Source organism: Microdochium trichocladiopsis, assembly GCF_020744255.1.
Source record: "Microdochium trichocladiopsis strain MPI-CAGE-CH-0230 chromosome Unknown B0I36scaffold_7, whole genome shotgun sequence".
In the NCBI taxonomy this organism is placed as follows: domain Eukaryota; kingdom Fungi; phylum Ascomycota; class Sordariomycetes; order Xylariales; family Microdochiaceae; genus Microdochium; species Microdochium trichocladiopsis.
The window spans coordinates 1,974,653-1,992,332 of NW_025763550.1; the positions used below are offsets into that span (position 1 = coordinate 1,974,653).

The window sequence follows — 17,680 nt, forward strand, 5'->3', positions numbered from 1 at the left end:
TGCCCGGTTGCCAAGCGGTGCCGCCATGGAATGCGTGCATACGTACAGAGTACACAAGGCAGCGGTTGTGTCTCGCCATGCCGTCAAAGATGACAAAGCGTGCCGGGTGACATCCGTCACGGTGACAGTCCAGCTGTGTACCTGCTTGTGGCGACGCGTGCGACCTCGCTGGTTGGCCTGGGGCAATGCGGAGATGGCTGAGCGCATGCGAGATGCCCAAGGCCTGAAGGTAAGCGGACGCATCATGGAACCTTGCAATGCCTCCAACCCCAGATCTGCTGCTTGGACCTTGCAGCATGACATCCGCAGATCCTGGCACGCCATCTGTCGGCCATCCGGCCATCTCGGGCGACGGCTATTCAGCAGACTGCGGCGTGTCGACAGCTCGGGCTCGGAGCCGCTGCATTTGGTCCTCTCTTATCCGCGAGGCGGCCTGGGGCAATTTCCCGCCCGCCGCCGAGCGTCCATAACCCCGTCCTCGGGCACCCGCTAATGCACTCCCTGAGCTCCTCCTTGAAAAGAGGGCCCCCTTCAGCAGACCACCTGGGCAACTAACCTGCAGCAAGTCAGCACCTGCCCAGTGAACGTAAACCCCTGTCCGAATCTCCCACCGTCCACGCCGGAAAAAAAGGGTGCTCTTCCCCCTTCTCCTTCCCCAACCACAACCACCAACGACTTCCACACCAACATCACCACCACGCTTGCCCTTGCAAAGACCGCAGTACCCAGTCCCGAGCTGAGCTACCGCCTCTTCTCGAGCACGACACGTACACCGAGCCGCTCGAAACACGATACCTGCAGCCCACCGCCTACCATGGGTGTCCTAGGCAATGCCATGTACTATGCCTTCCACCCGGCTCAGCTGCGGTCAATCATTCAATGGTAAGCTTGATGCTCATTCTCCAGAGCCTCAGCACTTCTCCTGCAGTGCATTGGGCCCCCGACCAATATGAGCGATTCTAATGGTCATATCGTTCCACAGGAAGGTGTGGCACGAACCCGTCTTTGAGCGCAACCCCGCCAAGGAGGCTCCTACTCTTCGCGAGTGCTTCAAGTATCTCGACATGACGAGCCGCAGTTTCTCGGCCGTCATCCAGGAGCTGAACCCAGACATGCTGGTCCCCACCGCCCTCTTCTACCTGGTGCTGAGAGGCTTGGACACCATCGAGGATGACATGACAATCGACCTCAAGACCAAGGAGCCCCTGCTCCGCCACTTCAATGACAAGATGAAGATTGAGGGCTGGACATTTACTGAAAATGGCCCCAACGAGAAGGACCGCGAGCTGCTCGTGCACTTCGACGTGGTCATTGCCGAGCTCAACAAGATTGGCAAGAACTACTACGACATCATTGAAGACATTACAATCAAGATGGGCAACGGCATGGCCGACTATGCGCTAAACGCCGAGTTCAACGAGAACGGTATCCAGACCATCGAGCAGTACGAGGAATACTGCCACTACGTCGCTGGTCTCGTCGGCGACGGCTTGACTCGCCTCTTTGTTGAGGGCAAGTATGCCAACCCTGCTCTGCTCGAGCGGCCCGAGCTCACCGAGAGCATGGGCCAGTTCTTGCAGAAGACAAACATCATCAGAGACGTGTGTGAGGACTACCATGACAAGAGACGATTCTGGCCGAAGGACATCTGGAGCAAGTACGTCGACAACTGGGATGACCTGTTCAAGCCCGAGAACCGGGAGAAGGCCATGAACTGCAGCTCCGAGATGATTCTCAACTCGCTCAAGCATGCCGACGAGTGCCTCTTCTACATGGCGGGTATCAAGGAGCAGAGTGTGTTCAACTTCGTGGCGATCCCGCAGGTCATGGCCATTGCCACGATTGAGCTCATCTTCAGGAATCCCGCCATCTTTGAGAAGAATGTCAAGATCACCAAGGGCGATGCCTGCGCTCTCATGCTCAAGGCGACACAGAACCTGCGCGTGGTCAGTGGTGTCTTCAAGGACTACGTCAGGAGAATAGCCAAGAAGAACGACCCCAGAGACCCCAACTTCTTGGAGATCAGTGCTGCTTGTGGCCGGGTAAGTCACTGCTGGATACTGCGTGTGAAAACTACAAGTGCTAAGTCCGTTTCACAGATTGAGCAATTCATCGAGAGCATCTTTCCCACGCAAGATGCTGCCAAGATCAAGGCCTTGGCCGCCGGCAAGAAGCAAGAAGAGGACTCCGCAGGCACCATGGACACTTTCCTCCTGCTCCTCGTTGTCTTGTTCATGATGCTCTTCATCTCTGGTCTTATGGTAAGGCAGCCTTCCTCCCTTCACTTTTCGCGGTCGCTTGCCCCTTCAATGCTGACACCGATGATAGTTTGGCGCTGCGTGGTTGATGGGCGCAAGGTTCGACTTCTCCAACCTTATTGGCGAGGTGACAAGGCTATTGTCTGGACAAGGGCCTTCAAACATGACGAGCGACGTGCTTGAGAAGGTCCCTATCCACGAGGAGCTGTGAGCATCTAGCAGCATGGCCCTCCTCTTTTTTCCGTCACGTTTTGATGAGGTAATGCATTGGGCGCCAGAGGTACATATGGTGAGCAGGCGCTTTGCGACACATGATTGCGCAAGGCATATATTTGAACTCTGGGCCGGTTTTCACCAGCTGGGGTTTGTGATTTTTACTTCTTGTGGCATATTACTACTAATACCCTATAAATATAAGCAAGTTGGTCTGCAGACGGGCAACCCGCCGTCTTCCCCTACAGCTGCGTGCAAGATAGCCTCCCCAGCCCTTTCCCAAGCCCGTTCATCCTCCCCTGACCACAAATCCACATCATCACCACATACCAGAACGCACGGATGTCAAATTACAGTCCAGTCTTTACATCAATGACTGTGTCTGTGCCGAGAAGTGCTGATATCAGAACCACACATTGCGAGGAGTACCGAGTCCAATAGTTTGACTCGTCGGCACACGACGGTTCAACCCCAGGGATGGCTTCGGTTTGGCTTATACTAGGAGTTTCCTGCCGTTCGTGGATCGCAAACATTTTCACACCCACCTGACACCCCTTAACGATTGATTGACGATTGATGAGATGATGCATGGCTTGTGCGCCTGTCTGGTCCATTGACAGGTACAGGTGGTGCTCAGTGCCGAGCGATACTGCTCGAAAAGAGCCTTCGGTTTCGGAAGCTTTACTTTCTTCAGGCACGGAGTATAACCTCGCATTCAGTGCTGCGGTCGATTAGTAAAAGGAAGAAGAAGAAAAACAAATAAGAAACATGGATGCCCCTCGCTGAAGGCCTTTTCACACATTCTGATCCGGCAAGATACGCGGAGCAATGGTACCGAACTTGGACGAGCAGCAAGTCACTTCTACGTCCACAAGTGTTTTTGTTCTCTCTGTCTCGCTCCCCTCCTCATTATCATGGAGCCATCGTCCCGTCGTGCCCAGACACTTGTGAAACCTGCCCGATCCTCTCTCCCACAACAGCACTGCCTGCCAGCCCTTGCGCGCATCCGAGCCCAGCCAAGCCGAACCCAGCCCACGCACACGACAATCCCCTCCAACAGAGTGCGTTGCGCGTCTTTAGCTTCTTCTTCGAATTCTTCTCCTGCTGCTGGTGCTGGTACTGGGGCCTCTCGCTCTCTCTCTCTCTCTCTCTTTCTTTCCAAGTGTGTACTTTGCTCAGCGTTTCACACAAGTCCTATAGCATTTGAGCATGTGTCCCGTCGACATATACACGACTCAGTTGCAGAGGAGAGGGGTGGGTGCATCCAAGGATCATGATACGTCACATATAGTATCACATATGGTCACATATGTGCCCGGGTATTTACGTTTAGAACGGAACGCGAGACAAACGCACACAAAGACTTAAGCTTCAATGACAAGAGTTCACTTGCCGAAGTCCGCTGGACAGGTCACACATTCTTGGCAAGTAGGGGGCCTCGTTCCCAGGCAGCGCTCGGAAGCCCGTCCAGCGTGTTCTTTTGCTTCAGCAACTTTGTCATTTGCCATTATCTTCGTTTTTATATATACACATATGCAAGAAAGAGGTTTCTGGTTGTGGAAAAAATGGTGTGCGAGATGCGCGCGCGCTTGTGTGTGCGTATGTTTTGCGTGTAATGCATGAGAAAACATGAGAATATGCAAGGGCGCATACCGTGCGATCGATGGTGGGTGCGCCGGCTGCGACTCGGCGGGCGGCGCCATGCGACGACGACAATTAACACAACAAGAATGATTACAACAATGCAAAAGGCTCCTTTCGCGAGAACTTCTCTCGGCTTGCTTGCCAGCTTAGACGTTGATGCCCATCAGGGTAGCAAGGGCAGAGCCGATGGCGGTCTTCCAGAAGGCGTCCGTGGCAGCAGGAAGGCCCGCAGGGATGGGCGTGCCGCTTCCAGCACCGGCACCGGCACCAGCATCAGGAGTCGCGGGCGCAGTGCCGTTGCCAGCACCGGCGCCAGGAGCAGGTGTGGCAGGGGCGGCAGGAGTGGCCGGCGCGGTACCGTTGCCAGCACCAGCACCAGGAGCGGCAGCACCGGCAGCGGCACCGTTGTTGGCGATCAGGTTGGTAGTGCCGCGAGTGTTGCGCTTAACGGTGGCGCCAGTGGCAGTGGCAAGCTCGGTCATGCGCGCCTTGACACCGGCAACATCCGTAAGACCCTCAAGAGCCATCAGGTAAGCGGCAAGACCGGCAACGTGAGGAGAGGCTAGAAGAACAATAAGGTTAGTGGTGATCTTCGGATATGTTAGAATTGTTTTGGTTTGTGCTCACCCATAGAGGTACCGCTGAGAGTGTCAGTGGCGTCCTTGGCGGTGATACCGACACTCTCGACGTCAACACCGGGGGCGAAGATGTCGACATCGGCACCAAAGTTGCTGAAGCTGGCCTTGGCATCGTTGGTCTGGTCGATGGCACCGACAGTGATGGCATCAGGGGAGCTGGCAGGGCTGACGTTGGCGGCATCCTGGTTCTCGTTACCAGCAGCGACGACGGGGACGACACCAGCAGCGGCAATGGCCTTGACGGCGGCGTTGATCGCCCTCGAGGCAGGGCCGCCAAGCGACATGTTCATGACGGCCTTGCCACTGCGTCCGTTCTTGGTAGCGTCGTCGGCGACAAACTGAAGACCCTCAAGGACACCCGAGTTGGAGCCGCCACCTTGGGCATCGAGAACCTTGACACCGATGATGTTGGCCTTCTTGGCGACACCAAAAGTCTTGCCAGCGATGGTACCGGAGACGTGGCTGCCGTGGCCATTCTCATCAGTGTCGACATTGTTGATGGCGTTGAAGGCCATGACGGCACGGCCCTCAAACTCGTTGTGGTCCACAAAGACACCAGTGTCGACGACGTAGGCAGTGATGCCCTGGCCGGCACTGTCGTCAAAGACGTAGTCGGTCGAGCCAGCCTGAGCGGCACTGATACGGCCGAGGCCGGTAGTAGCACCAGACTCGGTCACGAAGGCGGCGGCCTGGACACGGGCATCAGCCTCGATGTAGGCAACGGTCTTGTCCTTGGCCAAGGTGGCCAGCATGGAGTTGTCACCGTCAAAGGCGGAGAAGCGGGCACCGCTGTCGAACTTCATGGAGGACATGAAGCCTGACATCTGGCGGCCGTCAAGGGCACGCTTGCCCAGGTTGCGCTTCTGGATCGCAGAGCTGATGGAGAACTCGGTGGCAGAGATCTCGTCCTCAGTGAAGGAGGTGTTGTAGGCGACAATATACCGGTTGGCGATGATGTTCTTGGCCGTGGGGTTAGAGATGAAGGCCTTGATCTCGCTGCTGATCGAGACATCCCAGTTCTCGGGCTCAGGGATGGGAGCCGGGGCGGCGAAGGCGCCGAGAGGGGCGAGAGCCGCAACGGCGGCAAGGAGGCTGGTGAAGGAAGGCATGTTGGACCTCTAGGATATATATTCAAAAGAGAAACGAGCCGGGGGCTGTGTTGGGAAGACAAGAAAACTATATATCGACGGGACGATATATAAATTCAAGGACCTCGTGGCTGTGCCAGACAAGAATGCCAGAGGGGTCTGTCAAGAAGGAGGGACAGCTTCCAAAGGAGCAAAAGAGCGGGACGAAGAGAATGCGGCTTGGACCTGGAAGTTGAAAGGCGGGTCGACGATACTTCGCGCTGCGAAGCTTGCGTGCTGGCACGGTGCGAAGGAGCGGTGATGTAGTTGTTCCGGGAGGCCCCTATTGTCTGGAGGTGCAGAGTACAGCAATCGGCGACCGGTCCGAAGCCCAAGAAGGATGAGGAAAAGGTGAGGACGGGGTGAAGCGAAGACAACGACAAAGAAGCTGAAGAGATGGAGCGGAATGGAGGAGGGGACGAGCAAGCCAAGAGGCCGGCTGGCGATGCTCTTTTAAAGCAGGCCGTGCCCACAGAGGCGAGCGTCTCGACCAGCTGTGAGCAGAGGCCCCTGGCCGGTCTGTAACCCGCGCCGCGGCTGCAGCGATGCACTGGTTGTGGAGGCTCAAGAGGCAAGCAAGCACCGGAGCAGTTGGCGATCTGCAGGCGCGCCACCGGGCAATTGTCAAACAACCGCAGCAGGGCAGGCCCCTGCGCCGGTGCCTGCATGGGCCTGTGTCAGATCCTCCCAGGGTGCACCACAGTGGGGCCTCAGGGACCCGCTGCCCCCACAGCTGCGAGCCGCCAGTCTCGTCCAGGTCCGCCTGCTCGCCCTCCTGCCTGCCCATTGGCCATCCACCAGAACCTGTTCCTGGCGCCCAATCTTATTCGGTGCCATGCTGCAATAGGGTACGCGTACTTACAACAACATGGAGGCCCCTTCAGGCACTGGCACCTGCCGCCAGCAACGATGAGAACCTTGGAAGCTGGGCGGATTACACAACGTGGTTTCTCCCGCACCTTCCCTCTGTGTATGCTCCCGTTCTGCTAGGCGGCACCTTGCATGACTTCATTTACGTCAAGCCTCCCCGGGACCGTTTCTCGACATCACGAGCTTGACAGGGTCAGAACGCCTCTTTGTGGCTGTGGCTCGCCCGTCTTCCCGCTATCTGACAGCCAGCTCGATTATGCCAGGACTGTGACGTTCCGGCAACCGAAACGAGTGCTCCCGGCTCGGGTCCTCCGAGTTGTTGACAGTGGCTCCCAGTCCCTCATGCCGGCATATGGCTCCTCCTTGGCCCCCCGGGACCGCTCTCGAGGCCAGGCCGTTGCAGATCACCACCACCAGGAGCCTGCGGTCCAGATTCCCCAGCGTGGCTCTGAGACCGATGGACGCGTGGAAGCAGCTCATTGTAAAACGCCGTCTCCCACGCACAGCGGAGCGGCCACCCCCCGGTCTGCCCGCTCCAATTATAGTCGTGATGCTGTTGAAACAGCCCAGTGTCAGCAGCAGGTCAGGCGTCGCGGACATCGTTGCACTGCCGCACCATTGCCCTCTTGCCCAAGCCGCATAATTCATCACAACGCACCGCATCAACAGAATTGCCCCATTCAGATCGGAGGACGTCTTCGCACATCATCGGCGTGCAGTCCTGCCCGCAAGCGATGTCTCTAGCCTGCAACTGACGAGGCACTTTTCGGGGGGCGGCAGGCAAAAACCCCGGCTCTCAGGCCTAGGTGAAAGCTGGGGTGCATGTTGCCAGGGGCCAGGCATATTGACCAGGCTCTGTACAAGCTCTAATTACGACACGAGATTCCGGAGAAAGGTAAAAAAAAGGTTCTTTTCCACGAGGAAACAATGCTTTGCACCCGTCATACTTTATCGTCATTAAGCTTCATACACAGGCTAAAGCGAATATTGACTTCATGATCGGGCACTACTCAGCACATGTTCATCCGGGCGCACACGGTACCGTTGAAACCCATGGCCTGGCTTCAGAGAAAGATGCTGCAAGAGCTTATCTAGGTCCACTCGAGAGGCACTGTCTTTGATAAACTCCAGCAATGCCGAAGATGGGTATATCACAAATTGCCCGCTGCAAATGCCTCGTCCCTATCAGCCAGAAACATGATCTGCACGGGGGACAAGAAGCCGCGTTTGACCGCAGCCTCGTCGCTTTCACATGTGTCAGTATATGGCCATATGCATTCACAGGAGGGTTTCTACCAAGTGTGCAATCTTTCCCATCATCGTTACATGTTCTTGTGGTTCGGATCATGGAAAAAGTCGAGCGTCGTCGCTAAGGCCAACACATAGTGCACGGTGTCTAGAGCCGAAGGGGCTCGGCCAGGTTGCTGAAGACGGCCGGCATACCTTCGAAGACCCGGCACTGACTTGCACGCTTGATCTCATATTATTCTCCATGCGATACTCTACCCAGACCAGTGATGGTGGTTCTGGGGAAATTATCGGCCGCATATCGTCCCCAGCATGAAAAGGGTGGCGTCATCCGCACCGGAGTCTGGGTTGATCGGTCCGTGGAGTAGCGGAAGATGGGCCGCCTTTACTCGAGTTCGCGTATGCCCTATCCCATTGCGGATGGCACCTGCTGGCTCTAATCTATCCATCACAACATCAACATACTACGGACTCTGCAGCATGCCCAGCGACCTTCCCCTCTGAGGCTCGTTGGCCTCACGATATGAGAAGATCCTGTGACGACTCGATTGGCAAGCATCGCGCGGGGTCCACCTGCTTCTCTGGGGTGCATAAACCTTGTCGACAGAACATTGAAGTCATGGGTTCTGGGACACCCCCTGACGTTTCTGAGGCGGCTCTTCTCGCCAAGACAGGGGTCTCTATTGGCCAAGCACAACGGGTCCTATTCTGAAATCCAAATGAAACGGGCGCAGCAGGGGAGTCTACTCTTTTGCGCACTAATCATCCCACGACGACCTGGGCGACACCTATTTACACCAACCTACGACCTCCACATCTATGCGTCCGTATACTGTGCGGTATGGCGCGATCCTGCTGGTATTAGCAGGCACCACCCAGTCCGCCACGGTGACATTACGAGGTAGCAGGGCAGCAGTGGTGCCGGAGCGGACGAGATCACATTGGGGCCAGCCGCCGAGTCCGTGCCTCCCTGGAAATGATACCGGTAGCAGACGTACGACGTTGCACCTCCAACGGTGTCGCGCACTGACTGGACGACACACAGACGTCCTGACAAGGCAAGGGGCGTGATGCTGCGGTGCTCGTGAGTGCAAATGCTGAGATGAAGCCGTTGATGATTGTGGATCGAGGGATCAGATGCAAAAAGGACATCAGTCCTAATCTATGTACAAGCCCGACCTCCAAAGTCTCACCACACTGGCTCACGGCATCTCGTGATCTTGGAATGTTCATCAACCATGGTCGGCAATCACGAGCTTCTCGTACATCTCCCCGTACAGTAGGAGCACATGCTTTAAGCACAGTACCTAACAACCCTGCCTCCCTGCGCAGCCACCTGCGCCCACCCACACGTACAACGTACACTTTGCCCCGGCTTCCCGCACCGTACCCTGTTATGCGTGCATGCCCCCCCTTCCCTTACTCCCCGCGCAAGGAACCTCCGCAGAACGATCCCTCACTTCTTAACCCCTTTATGCTTAGAGGTTGCCGCATGTTTGTTTCGACCAAACAACCATAAAAAGGAGGACTTGTTTCACATGGCTTGTCTCCCCCGTCGGCAGTTGCGTGTATGCAATTTATCTACGTGGCGGCCTGGCCCTTTTTGCGCGTGCCATCACCGCACAGCAGAGGCAGCAAGCGCTGGCAATTCTCCCTCTCCCTTGCGAGACCCAAACAACGAGATGGGGCCATTTATTGTCAATATTCTAGAAGGCTGCTTATTACGCAAGATCCTGCCGGGGTATGGTAGGTGGTTGGCGAATGGCTGGCGTGGGCACCAGCAGCCTTTGTTCCAAAGACCTGTGTTCATCATACTTTGACTACTCGGCAACTTTCTCTTTTTTTTCTGCTTGCCATCCTTTCCACTTGACATGTCCAGGCTGATCCAACTCGTCTCATCTTACGAGAACGACAGCAAGGCGCGCCTTGTCCACATGATGGCTGTAAAGAGGGGCTCCGGCATGGTCGCTTTTTCTTCTCGGTGCATGTAAATTACCTGTACCCCATCCGGCAGCGTCATCTCAAGTCCATTCATCTACGGGTGCGGACACGTTGTCCGTGCGACGGCACTACTCATCCCGTCCACAATGGAGACTAACAATACTTCCACGCACCTCCGGCCCTCCGTATCTCACCTTGTAAAGCATGCCAATTCGTTTTTGTCGCTAGAAGCCAGGCATCACGATGCCGCTCGGAAGAGTGTGGAACAGTTGAAACCCACGAGGTTGATGGGACTGGCTCGCCTGGGTAACAAAGCGGGCTGGAGAGCAATGATGTAAGCCAGGAAACTAGACCGGGCCCTCTCGTGGCTCGATAGCGATCAACAGGCAGGTTGAGCTCAGGCATTCGGACGTGGAGGCCCTCACTCTCTACAGATATATCAGGGCTCATGCCGAGGTCTGCAAGGTGACAAATTCGGAAAGGGTCATGTTTGGGTCAAAATATCTGGACATCCTTAGACAACTACTATGACGGTGCCGTGCTTCGAGGGGAGTTTCCGCTACCTTCACAGTCGGGGCACAGTTTATTCATATTCGGTGGTATTTTTACATGTTAGGCTTTAGGCTAGGAAGTGTACACGCGTCCAGATATGCACCGAGGTCGTTTCCAACAGTTGGTCTATCGAGGTTTGTGAGGCTTCTCTGTACTCTTCAGAAGGAACTTGATGAACGCTTGATGATAGGACGAGAGAGGAACGAGTGACCAAGGGAGAAGCAGTCCCTAGCTGTATTACTGGGCGACCAAGGCTGAGAACTATACAATCCGCCGACTGAACTTAGCATGAGATCCCGATCACGCCCATCTTGGGATCATTTTGAGGCGCCTGCTGAAAAGTAGCAGGTTCGTGTAGAGACTGGCCTGCCTCGGCTTCAGCGCCGACATTTTCGTCTTATCAACAAACAACAAACATGTGTTGTAATGAGCACCGAGATTAGTATTCACGGGTAGCCCTGTGCATCTCGCGCCACCTCCATGCGCTGAAAATCTTTCATTAAAAAAAAACCAAATATCGTACGTATCACGGCATGACGAGTCGTGCTGTGAGATACAAGGTCATTGGTAGGGCTGTCTCGGACCTTGGCGGTAGTGACATCGTATTCCCGAGTCTCAAATGTAGCAGGTCTGCTCAGCTAATGTCTGCTTGGGCATGATATGGCCTACAGAGTCTGCATTGTCTAAATGATACAGAGAGCTCTCCCAAAGGGGGAAATTAAGAAAAAAAAAAAAAAAGAAATATAATAAGGTTGGGGAGGGGGAAGTCAGCAAGGGGCTTTGGCCATGAGCAAGAATCAACAGATTGCCCGGCTACTTTGATTATCTCGTGATGCATACTCAGAGCCAAAATGTGTCGTACATGGCGGGGACGGCACAAGATCACATGATAATGCGGCTCCCGGTGCAGCCACACAGCGATGCGGCACGAATAGCTGCATAAGTGCTCCAAACCCAAACTAAGGCACTCAGGTCGTTGGTCTGTGGCTCGGAGTGTCCTGGGTGAGCATGTTTGCCGCAAGCAATACTCTGGGGAGCTCCCGGCTGCGGCTCCAGACGACAAAACAACACCTCGAGCTGCGTGGCTGCAGATATCCAAAGACGTGCATACATATAGGATGGGCCATGCCCGCCTGCAAATCGTCTTTTGACTCGGCAGGCTCCATCGAAGCTCTATCGCTTGGAGGGTCTCTGCCAGGTCGTAGAGGTCGTAGAGGCTGCCGGATCGTCCAGAGTCCCAGCGGGATGCAGCTGTCCGGTGACAGCGTGGGCGACAGATGGTTTGACGTTTGCGGAGAATCTGTGATGCAACTATCGGCTGGCCCCGACTACTGACTGAAGTGGGCTTGCCATGGACAATTTCCCTGATGTCTCACAGCATGCCGATGGCTCTGGAACGTGGCCAAGCCTAGACACAAGCGCTCCTGACCGTCCCCAGCGACGCAACATCGAGAAGCCAGACTGGCCTCTTGGCCAACCTGCCGTGTCGTCGTCGTCGTCGTCGTCGTTATTGATGCCCAGCCCAGACGCACCGTGAGGATCACTTGGCCAGATGTGCCCTTTGGCCCGATCAAGCGGCGATGACGAGCCCGGGGGCAGATCCACGAGTGCGGTGCCAGGGCGGACTGCCTGCAGGACGACCCCGCCTTGGTGCATTGGCCCGCCCCAGTGTACCACGACTGTATTTGTTTCCCCTTGTGCTCTAGATTGCCCGTGGGCCTCGAAATTGCCTTCATCTGAGCCTTGCACGGAGCATGACGGCAATGCAATGAGTGCATGTCCCTTGGTTACCTTATGGTACTTTGGTCATGTAGATCAGGTCCAGCCAGCCCGGCACTCACTGTCCCGGCACAACAGTCCTTTCCGCCAGAGTGACATGATCGTTGGCCGGCCCCAGTATTCTCCAGCAAGTACCGCTATCTGCCCACTCCCCCCAAGGCCAGGCCACTGCACTGCTGCACGCAGTGCTCCACCTGGCAGCCGCTGAGGGTCCTTCCTGGTGCATCCGCCTCCGCGGCCGCCTCACAACAACACTCCCAAGCGCCCATTCCTCTCTCCATCGACGGCATACTCGTCCTGTTCCATCTCGTCCCACCGCATTCTTAACACCCGTGCCACGGCGCAAGCACTCCTCTGCACAGCATCGCATCATCCTCGTCGTCTTTCCAACTCGCCACCATCGGGTCCACAAGTCCGCTCCTCGTCTTACTCCTCGTGGACCATCAACTGCTCGACAAACGTCAAACGACTCAGTGGCACGCGACCCTGAGGATCACTGTCGACGACACGCCTAACACCGACAACGCCCACAATCATCCCTTCCAGTACTCGCGGCCTCGTCATCGCTGTCATTCCTCGGCCCGTCCTCTCTCTCTCTCTCTCTCGAAGTTCCCGGCTCAGATCTGTCTCAACACTGCTATCCTGACGGCAGCCAGGCAGAGTTGCCCCTCGTCCCATACCCATCCCCTGGCCGCTTGGAACGGTGATTGAATCACGCCTTATTGTCTACATTCGACTCTCTTGCGCCCCAACAGCCGCGGGCGCCAGGACAGTACCGAGGCGTGCGCCTCGCCGTGCTCACATCTGCGGTCTGACATGACTGTCAAATGTCAAATTTGGAGACTCGACGAGCCGTCCCTGATCGCGAGCAAACGATCTTAGGCATGCACGAAGACCAAACCAACACTGGCGACAATGGTGCTACGGCCGTCGTGACCGAAAAGCATGGACGTGCGTGGACAAGAGAGCCTGCATCGGGCACGAGTCATTTCGACGAAGATGAGAACAAGGCTGCTGTGGAATTGGCTGCCATCCTGACAGCAACCTCGACGCCTGTCTCGCCAGGGCCCTCCAGTCCGCCCCTGGAACAAACTGCCAAGTCGTCAGACTTCGTGCCCCCTACGCGGCCGAGCAGCACTCCGTTTCCAAATGCGCAACAGGGCCAGACAGACATACGTTGTCTGGTGTGCCATGACGTTTGCAGCGACGAGGACGAGCACATGTCGCCAGATCCAGCAGAAGCCCCGCCGGCCGCAGAGAAACCCCTATCGTCATTCGCTCAGCTGCCTGCCGAGATCCACGAATGTATCCTGGACCACCTCTTCGGCTATCGTGTATCAACCTCGTCACCAAGTTCTCTAAGCATACCGAGCGTAAATGCTCGAAGCTGGAGCACGGCTCTGCGGCATTCGAGGAGAAAAGAGCTCTCTAACCTGGCTCTCGTGACATCCCTGTGGAGAGACCTCGTGCAACAACGACTATACAGGCACATCAAGCTGAAGGCGACGATCGACAGTTGCAACCATGTCATGCACTTCTTCGTGCAGCGCCCGCATCTCAGGCAATATGTCAAACATGTCGAGGTGTGGTTCCCAGTTTTCCAACCAAAGCTGGCGGTCGTGAATCACCGCGAACCGTTGCAGACGCTGCCGATAGTGTCTCCAGAAGGGATTACAAGCGCAACGTACGCATTGCCCACAGACAACTCGAGTTTGGAGGAGATATTCTACCTTGTCAGTCTGGTTTTCCCCGATGCCCGAGTCTTGACGTTGGAAGGTGGAGAGCGTAAGAAGGCGCCCCGCGTCCACTATACGCTCGGGCCAGACAGACACGACACAGATCCCGCCTCCGCGATTGCGAAAACCAGCCTGCCAGTGGTTTCTTCCATACGAACATTGATCATCAAGGGTCAGTGGAACATTATCCGGTCTTCAACAGATTGGGATGTCATCTCACAGGCGATTCCAAATCTTGAGGAGTGGCACGGCACGTACGCCAAGCCCAAGTCGAAGAGCTATCTCAGCATGGCGACAATCCTGGACAGGCTGAACCCCAGGATCAGCCGACTTAACTTGTGTCTCGAGTGCGATTATCGACGAGAGATGACATGTCCTCCCTACTACGCCAAGGTCTGTGACCAAGTACATTGGTGCGAAAAGCTTGCCAATGCGGCTACGAATCTGGAGCATCTTTCTTACACAGGGCGCGTGTGCCATGGGTTTTTTGAGACGCTGGCCAGGATGATCACCCCGCGGACGACCAAGCTCAAGACGATAGATATTACCGTAAAGAACTGTTGCCGGCCTGTCGGGGTACAGTGGAACGAGTCGGGTTCGGGCATCACGGACATGCATTTTATCAACGCTTTCGAGGCTCTCGTCTTGAGTGGGATTCGTGCGCTCGAACGTCTGAAAGCTGTAGAGCTCCTCCGGATTCGATATGTTGATTTGGGTATGTATATCACATGGCCACACCCGCACAAACAAACCATGCTGACCGTGTCCTACTCGACAGATTCGCCAGTTCCGCCATTGAACCCTTATTTTGTCGTTCAAGATGGCTGGTGCTCCGGCGTCTGGAGCGACCAGATTGTGGCCGAAATCAATCGTGTCCGGCCGGATATCCGATTCGAGGAGTTGGTAGAGAGCTTCGGCGAAGTCGGCTACAGCAAAGAGGGGAGGCTTGTCATAAGTCCAGACTTTCCCAAATCACGTGTGCTTTCGCTCAAACTTGCCAACTATGCCATGCTGGCCGGTGGCATAACAATTGTATGAGAATTGGCGCGCCGGGCGGAGTAGCGAGTGTCATGGCAATTGAACGGATCGTGAAGGACTATTGGGTTATTTGTTGCGGAGCGAGTCTTGTCATCATCACCATGACGATATTACGACAAGAGAGAGGACATCGGGGGCATACAGTATGGGATAATTAGCGGGCGTGGTCTGCATTTTGACAGTTCATCGGACTTGGGCATCATTTAGCAAGGAGTAGCGGGATATGATCATCTCTTTGAGACTTGGTGGCTTATGCGCAGTTTTTGGGGTCCGGCGGAAGAGGAGGAGGAGAGAACAAAAAGCATATTCTCTTGGATGCCTGTCTCGAGCGGGAAGCATCAGCATCTCTGCTATGCCTACAAAAGAATGTGCGCATCTGGGGAATCGTGTGGTGTAGTCATATACACACAACAACAAGTACTACTATGGGCGTACGGGCAAAAGGGAAAGCGAGTTGTCTACAGTGGTATCATCATTTTTTCTTGGTTTTGCTTTAGCATGCCGGTCTCATAACTCATACTCCTGGTCGCTGTAGCTCCATCGCCGGCCCTTTGGTTATTGTTATTGTTATTGTTATTGTTCTTGGCCGCCTTGAGTAGTTTGAGATAATACCCTGTGAGTTATAAAGATGATGGGGCTGGTTTTGCGTTCACGCTTTCTGGTATCACTGCCGCATGGGTTGAGAAAAGAAGAAAAAAATGAGAGACTGCGATTCGGCGACAGTCAGATTGGCATGAAAGTAAGCAGGCATATGGGGGACCGTGATGGCATTGAGAAATAATATTCTTGGATTTTCCCTATAAACGGTGACGCGAGGTCCCTCGTGCCAGCCGTGAGGACGACGCGCCACTTCCCCTTTGGATCGAATTTTGCTGTTGATACAAGCTATACCACTGCTCGCTGTCCCACTTCCAATACTTTGTGCATCATCCCCCTAGGTTCATCACGTCACGATGCTGATTTGGTGCTGACAGCAACGTCGTCCTCACTGTCGACCGCGTCGGCACTGTCAAAGTCCCCCACGATGATGCCCAGGATCCAGCAGTTGACTAGGAAGAACGCCAGTGACGAGAGCCACAGGCCGGGCAGGAAGGTGCTGAGACCCAGGAACTCGAGGTTGTAGCCCTGCGAGAGCCAGGCGCCCTGTGTGGCGATCCAGAGGAGTAGGGCTGGTAGGCCTAGGGATGTGGGCTTGCGGAGAAGGGAGGAGCTGGGGAGATAGAGCGGGAGGAAGATGAGATACCAGAGGAAGTACTTTCAACGGGAGGACGTGTTAGTCTTGGAAATCGAAGAGGTGGGGTTGGTTTGCTGGCTTGGAATGGGTGTCATCGGCTTACCTGGCTGGTGCAGACCTTGTTGAACGTCACAAAGGCAAAGGTCTGCGCAAGCATCGTTGCGGGGAGATTCTTCTTGGCTCCGACCAGCGGGATCAAGACGGTCGAGAGGAGGAGCTGCGGCAGGAATGCCACGGACTCGACGCCCACGGCACTGCTTGCTGGCACGGGGGGCTGAATTACACCGGTGATATCTGGTGCGGACTCTGCGCTGGCCGCCGCCGCAGACGACAAATACAGCAGGATGTTGTAGGGGCTGAAGTTGTGGCGGTGGTCGATGCGCGTGACGTGGTGGAGGAAGGTGTGTTCCAGGAAGGGCATGCCGTACATCGCGTACATGGCGACGTTGAGTAGTGTGAAAGTTCCGAGGCTCACAATCGTGAGCTGGATCCGCTCGGGTGTGAGGAAGTCATGGACGATCTGGAGAGCACTCCGAGATTTGGCCTCGGCCTTTTGGGCGGCGGCAGCGGAGGGCTTGGAAGCCGCTGTCTTGCCTGCCACAGGTCTCATGCGGCTCGCATCCATCCACCAGACAATGGCGGGGGCGTAGATGAAGGGATAGATCTTGAAGTGGACGCTGAAACCCAGGAGAAGACCTGCCAGGACTACACGGCGCTCCAGCACGGCATACAAGAGGGCCATGACCATGACGCCAAGCAGACCCTCTGAGCTGCCCCTGGTGCTGATGGTGGCCACCATTGGGTTGAGCAGCCAGATGCTGGCATACTTGAGGGCGCGGTCCATCGGCATCGCCATGTGGCGGCGCAGCACGAGCACAAGAAGCCAGCCGGCAGCGAGGTCGGCAGCCGCAAAGAGGACCTTGCCAAAGGAGAACCAGAAGACCCCTGGCAGGACAGTTGGATAGAGCATCCACGCCAGGAGAGGCGTGTAGCGGTACGTCTCGCGGGTATAAGGCGAGGCGGCAGGCGAGGCCAGGGAACCCGCAGGCCCGTCGCCCTGAGGAGCAAAGGTGAAGCGAGCGGCGTCGGTAAAGACGAGGTAGTCTATGTCCGTGTACTTGACGGGCGAGTTGGCATCCTGCCAGAGGCCGTAGATGAGCATGACGGCCCGGAGTGCCGCGGCAGCCGCGAAGAGAGGCATGGGGCGCGCCAAGAGCGCCGTGACGAAGGAGGCCGCCATCCTGGGTGTGAGTGAGGGTTCTGCCGCACCGAGAGGCTCAGAATGATGTCGTGCTGAGGCTCATTGGTGACCCTGGAGATGGCAACGGGAAAGGGTGTAGTAGGCGAGGTGCAGTAGGAGCCCTGGGACGACGGCTCCACACTTGCAAGTGCCGTCCGTTGC

The 17,680-nt window shown here is 55.9% G+C and overlaps 4 protein-coding genes across 4 annotated transcripts; 2 read left to right on the forward strand and 2 right to left on the reverse strand.

Moving 5' to 3' along the window:
- Positions 1–551: 551 nt before the first annotated feature.
- On the forward strand, positions 552–2,856 carry B0I36DRAFT_143483 (farnesyl-diphosphate farnesyl transferase). The gene is made up of 4 exons (XM_046148407.1): positions 552–882; positions 983–2,042; positions 2,100–2,261; positions 2,329–2,856. The coding sequence occupies exons 1-4, from the start codon at positions 815–817 to the stop codon at positions 2,467–2,469; spliced, it is 1,431 nt and encodes a 476-aa protein (XP_046010586.1). The 5' UTR covers positions 552–814; the 3' UTR covers positions 2,470–2,856.
- Positions 2,857–4,261: 1,405 nt separating this feature from the next.
- On the reverse strand, positions 4,262–5,862 carry B0I36DRAFT_351274 (peptidase S8/S53 domain-containing protein; the record flags this gene model as incomplete). Its single annotated transcript, XM_046156994.1, has 2 exons — positions 4,262–4,677; positions 4,743–5,862. The coding sequence occupies 2 exons, from the start codon at positions 5,860–5,862 to the stop codon at positions 4,262–4,264; spliced, it is 1,536 nt and encodes a 511-aa protein (XP_046010587.1).
- A 7,008-nt stretch (positions 5,863–12,870) lies between these two features.
- On the forward strand, positions 12,871–15,170 carry B0I36DRAFT_143520 (uncharacterized protein). The gene is made up of 2 exons (XM_046148409.1): positions 12,871–14,721; positions 14,785–15,170. The coding sequence occupies exons 1-2, from the start codon at positions 13,098–13,100 to the stop codon at positions 15,042–15,044; spliced, it is 1,884 nt and encodes a 627-aa protein (XP_046010588.1). The 5' UTR covers positions 12,871–13,097; the 3' UTR covers positions 15,045–15,170.
- Positions 15,171–15,797: 627 nt separating this feature from the next.
- On the reverse strand, positions 15,798–17,543 carry B0I36DRAFT_327926 (PIG-M-domain-containing protein). Its single transcript, XM_046154527.1, has 2 exons — positions 16,382–17,543; positions 15,798–16,298 (listed from the first exon to the last, which is right to left on the reverse strand). Exons 1-2 carry the CDS (start codon positions 17,516–17,518, stop codon positions 15,993–15,995), a joined length of 1,443 nt encoding a protein of 480 aa, XP_046010589.1. The 5' UTR covers positions 17,519–17,543; the 3' UTR covers positions 15,798–15,992.
- Between the last annotated feature and the right edge of the window lie 137 nt (positions 17,544–17,680).

What these genes read in the sequence shown, in the direction of transcription:
- B0I36DRAFT_143483 (XM_046148407.1), top strand. Translation starts at nt 815, where the DNA reads ATGGGTGTCCTAGGCAATGCCATGTACTATGCCTTCCACCCGGCTCAG. An exon ending in TCAGTGCTGCTTGTGGCCGG is followed by an intron (nt 2,043 to 2,099) that starts GTAAGTCACTGC and finishes TCCGTTTCACAG; the next exon opens with ATTGAGCAATTCATCGAGAG. An exon ending in TCTTCATCTCTGGTCTTATG is followed by an intron (nt 2,262 to 2,328) that starts GTAAGGCAGCCT and finishes CACCGATGATAG; the next exon opens with TTTGGCGCTGCGTGGTTGAT.
- B0I36DRAFT_327926 (XM_046154527.1), bottom strand. Translation starts at nt 17,518, where the DNA reads ATGGCGGCCTCCTTCGTCACGGCGCTCTTGGCGCGCCCCATGCCTCTC. An exon ending in ACAAGGTCTGCACCAGCCAG is followed by an intron (nt 16,299 to 16,381) that starts GTAAGCCGATGA and finishes TCCCGTTGAAAG; the next exon opens with TACTTCCTCTGGTATCTCAT.
- B0I36DRAFT_143520 (XM_046148409.1), top strand. Translation starts at nt 13,098, where the DNA reads ATGTCAAATTTGGAGACTCGACGAGCCGTCCCTGATCGCGAGCAAACG. An exon ending in GATTCGATATGTTGATTTGG is followed by an intron (nt 14,722 to 14,784) that starts GTATGTATATCA and finishes CCTACTCGACAG; the next exon opens with ATTCGCCAGTTCCGCCATTG.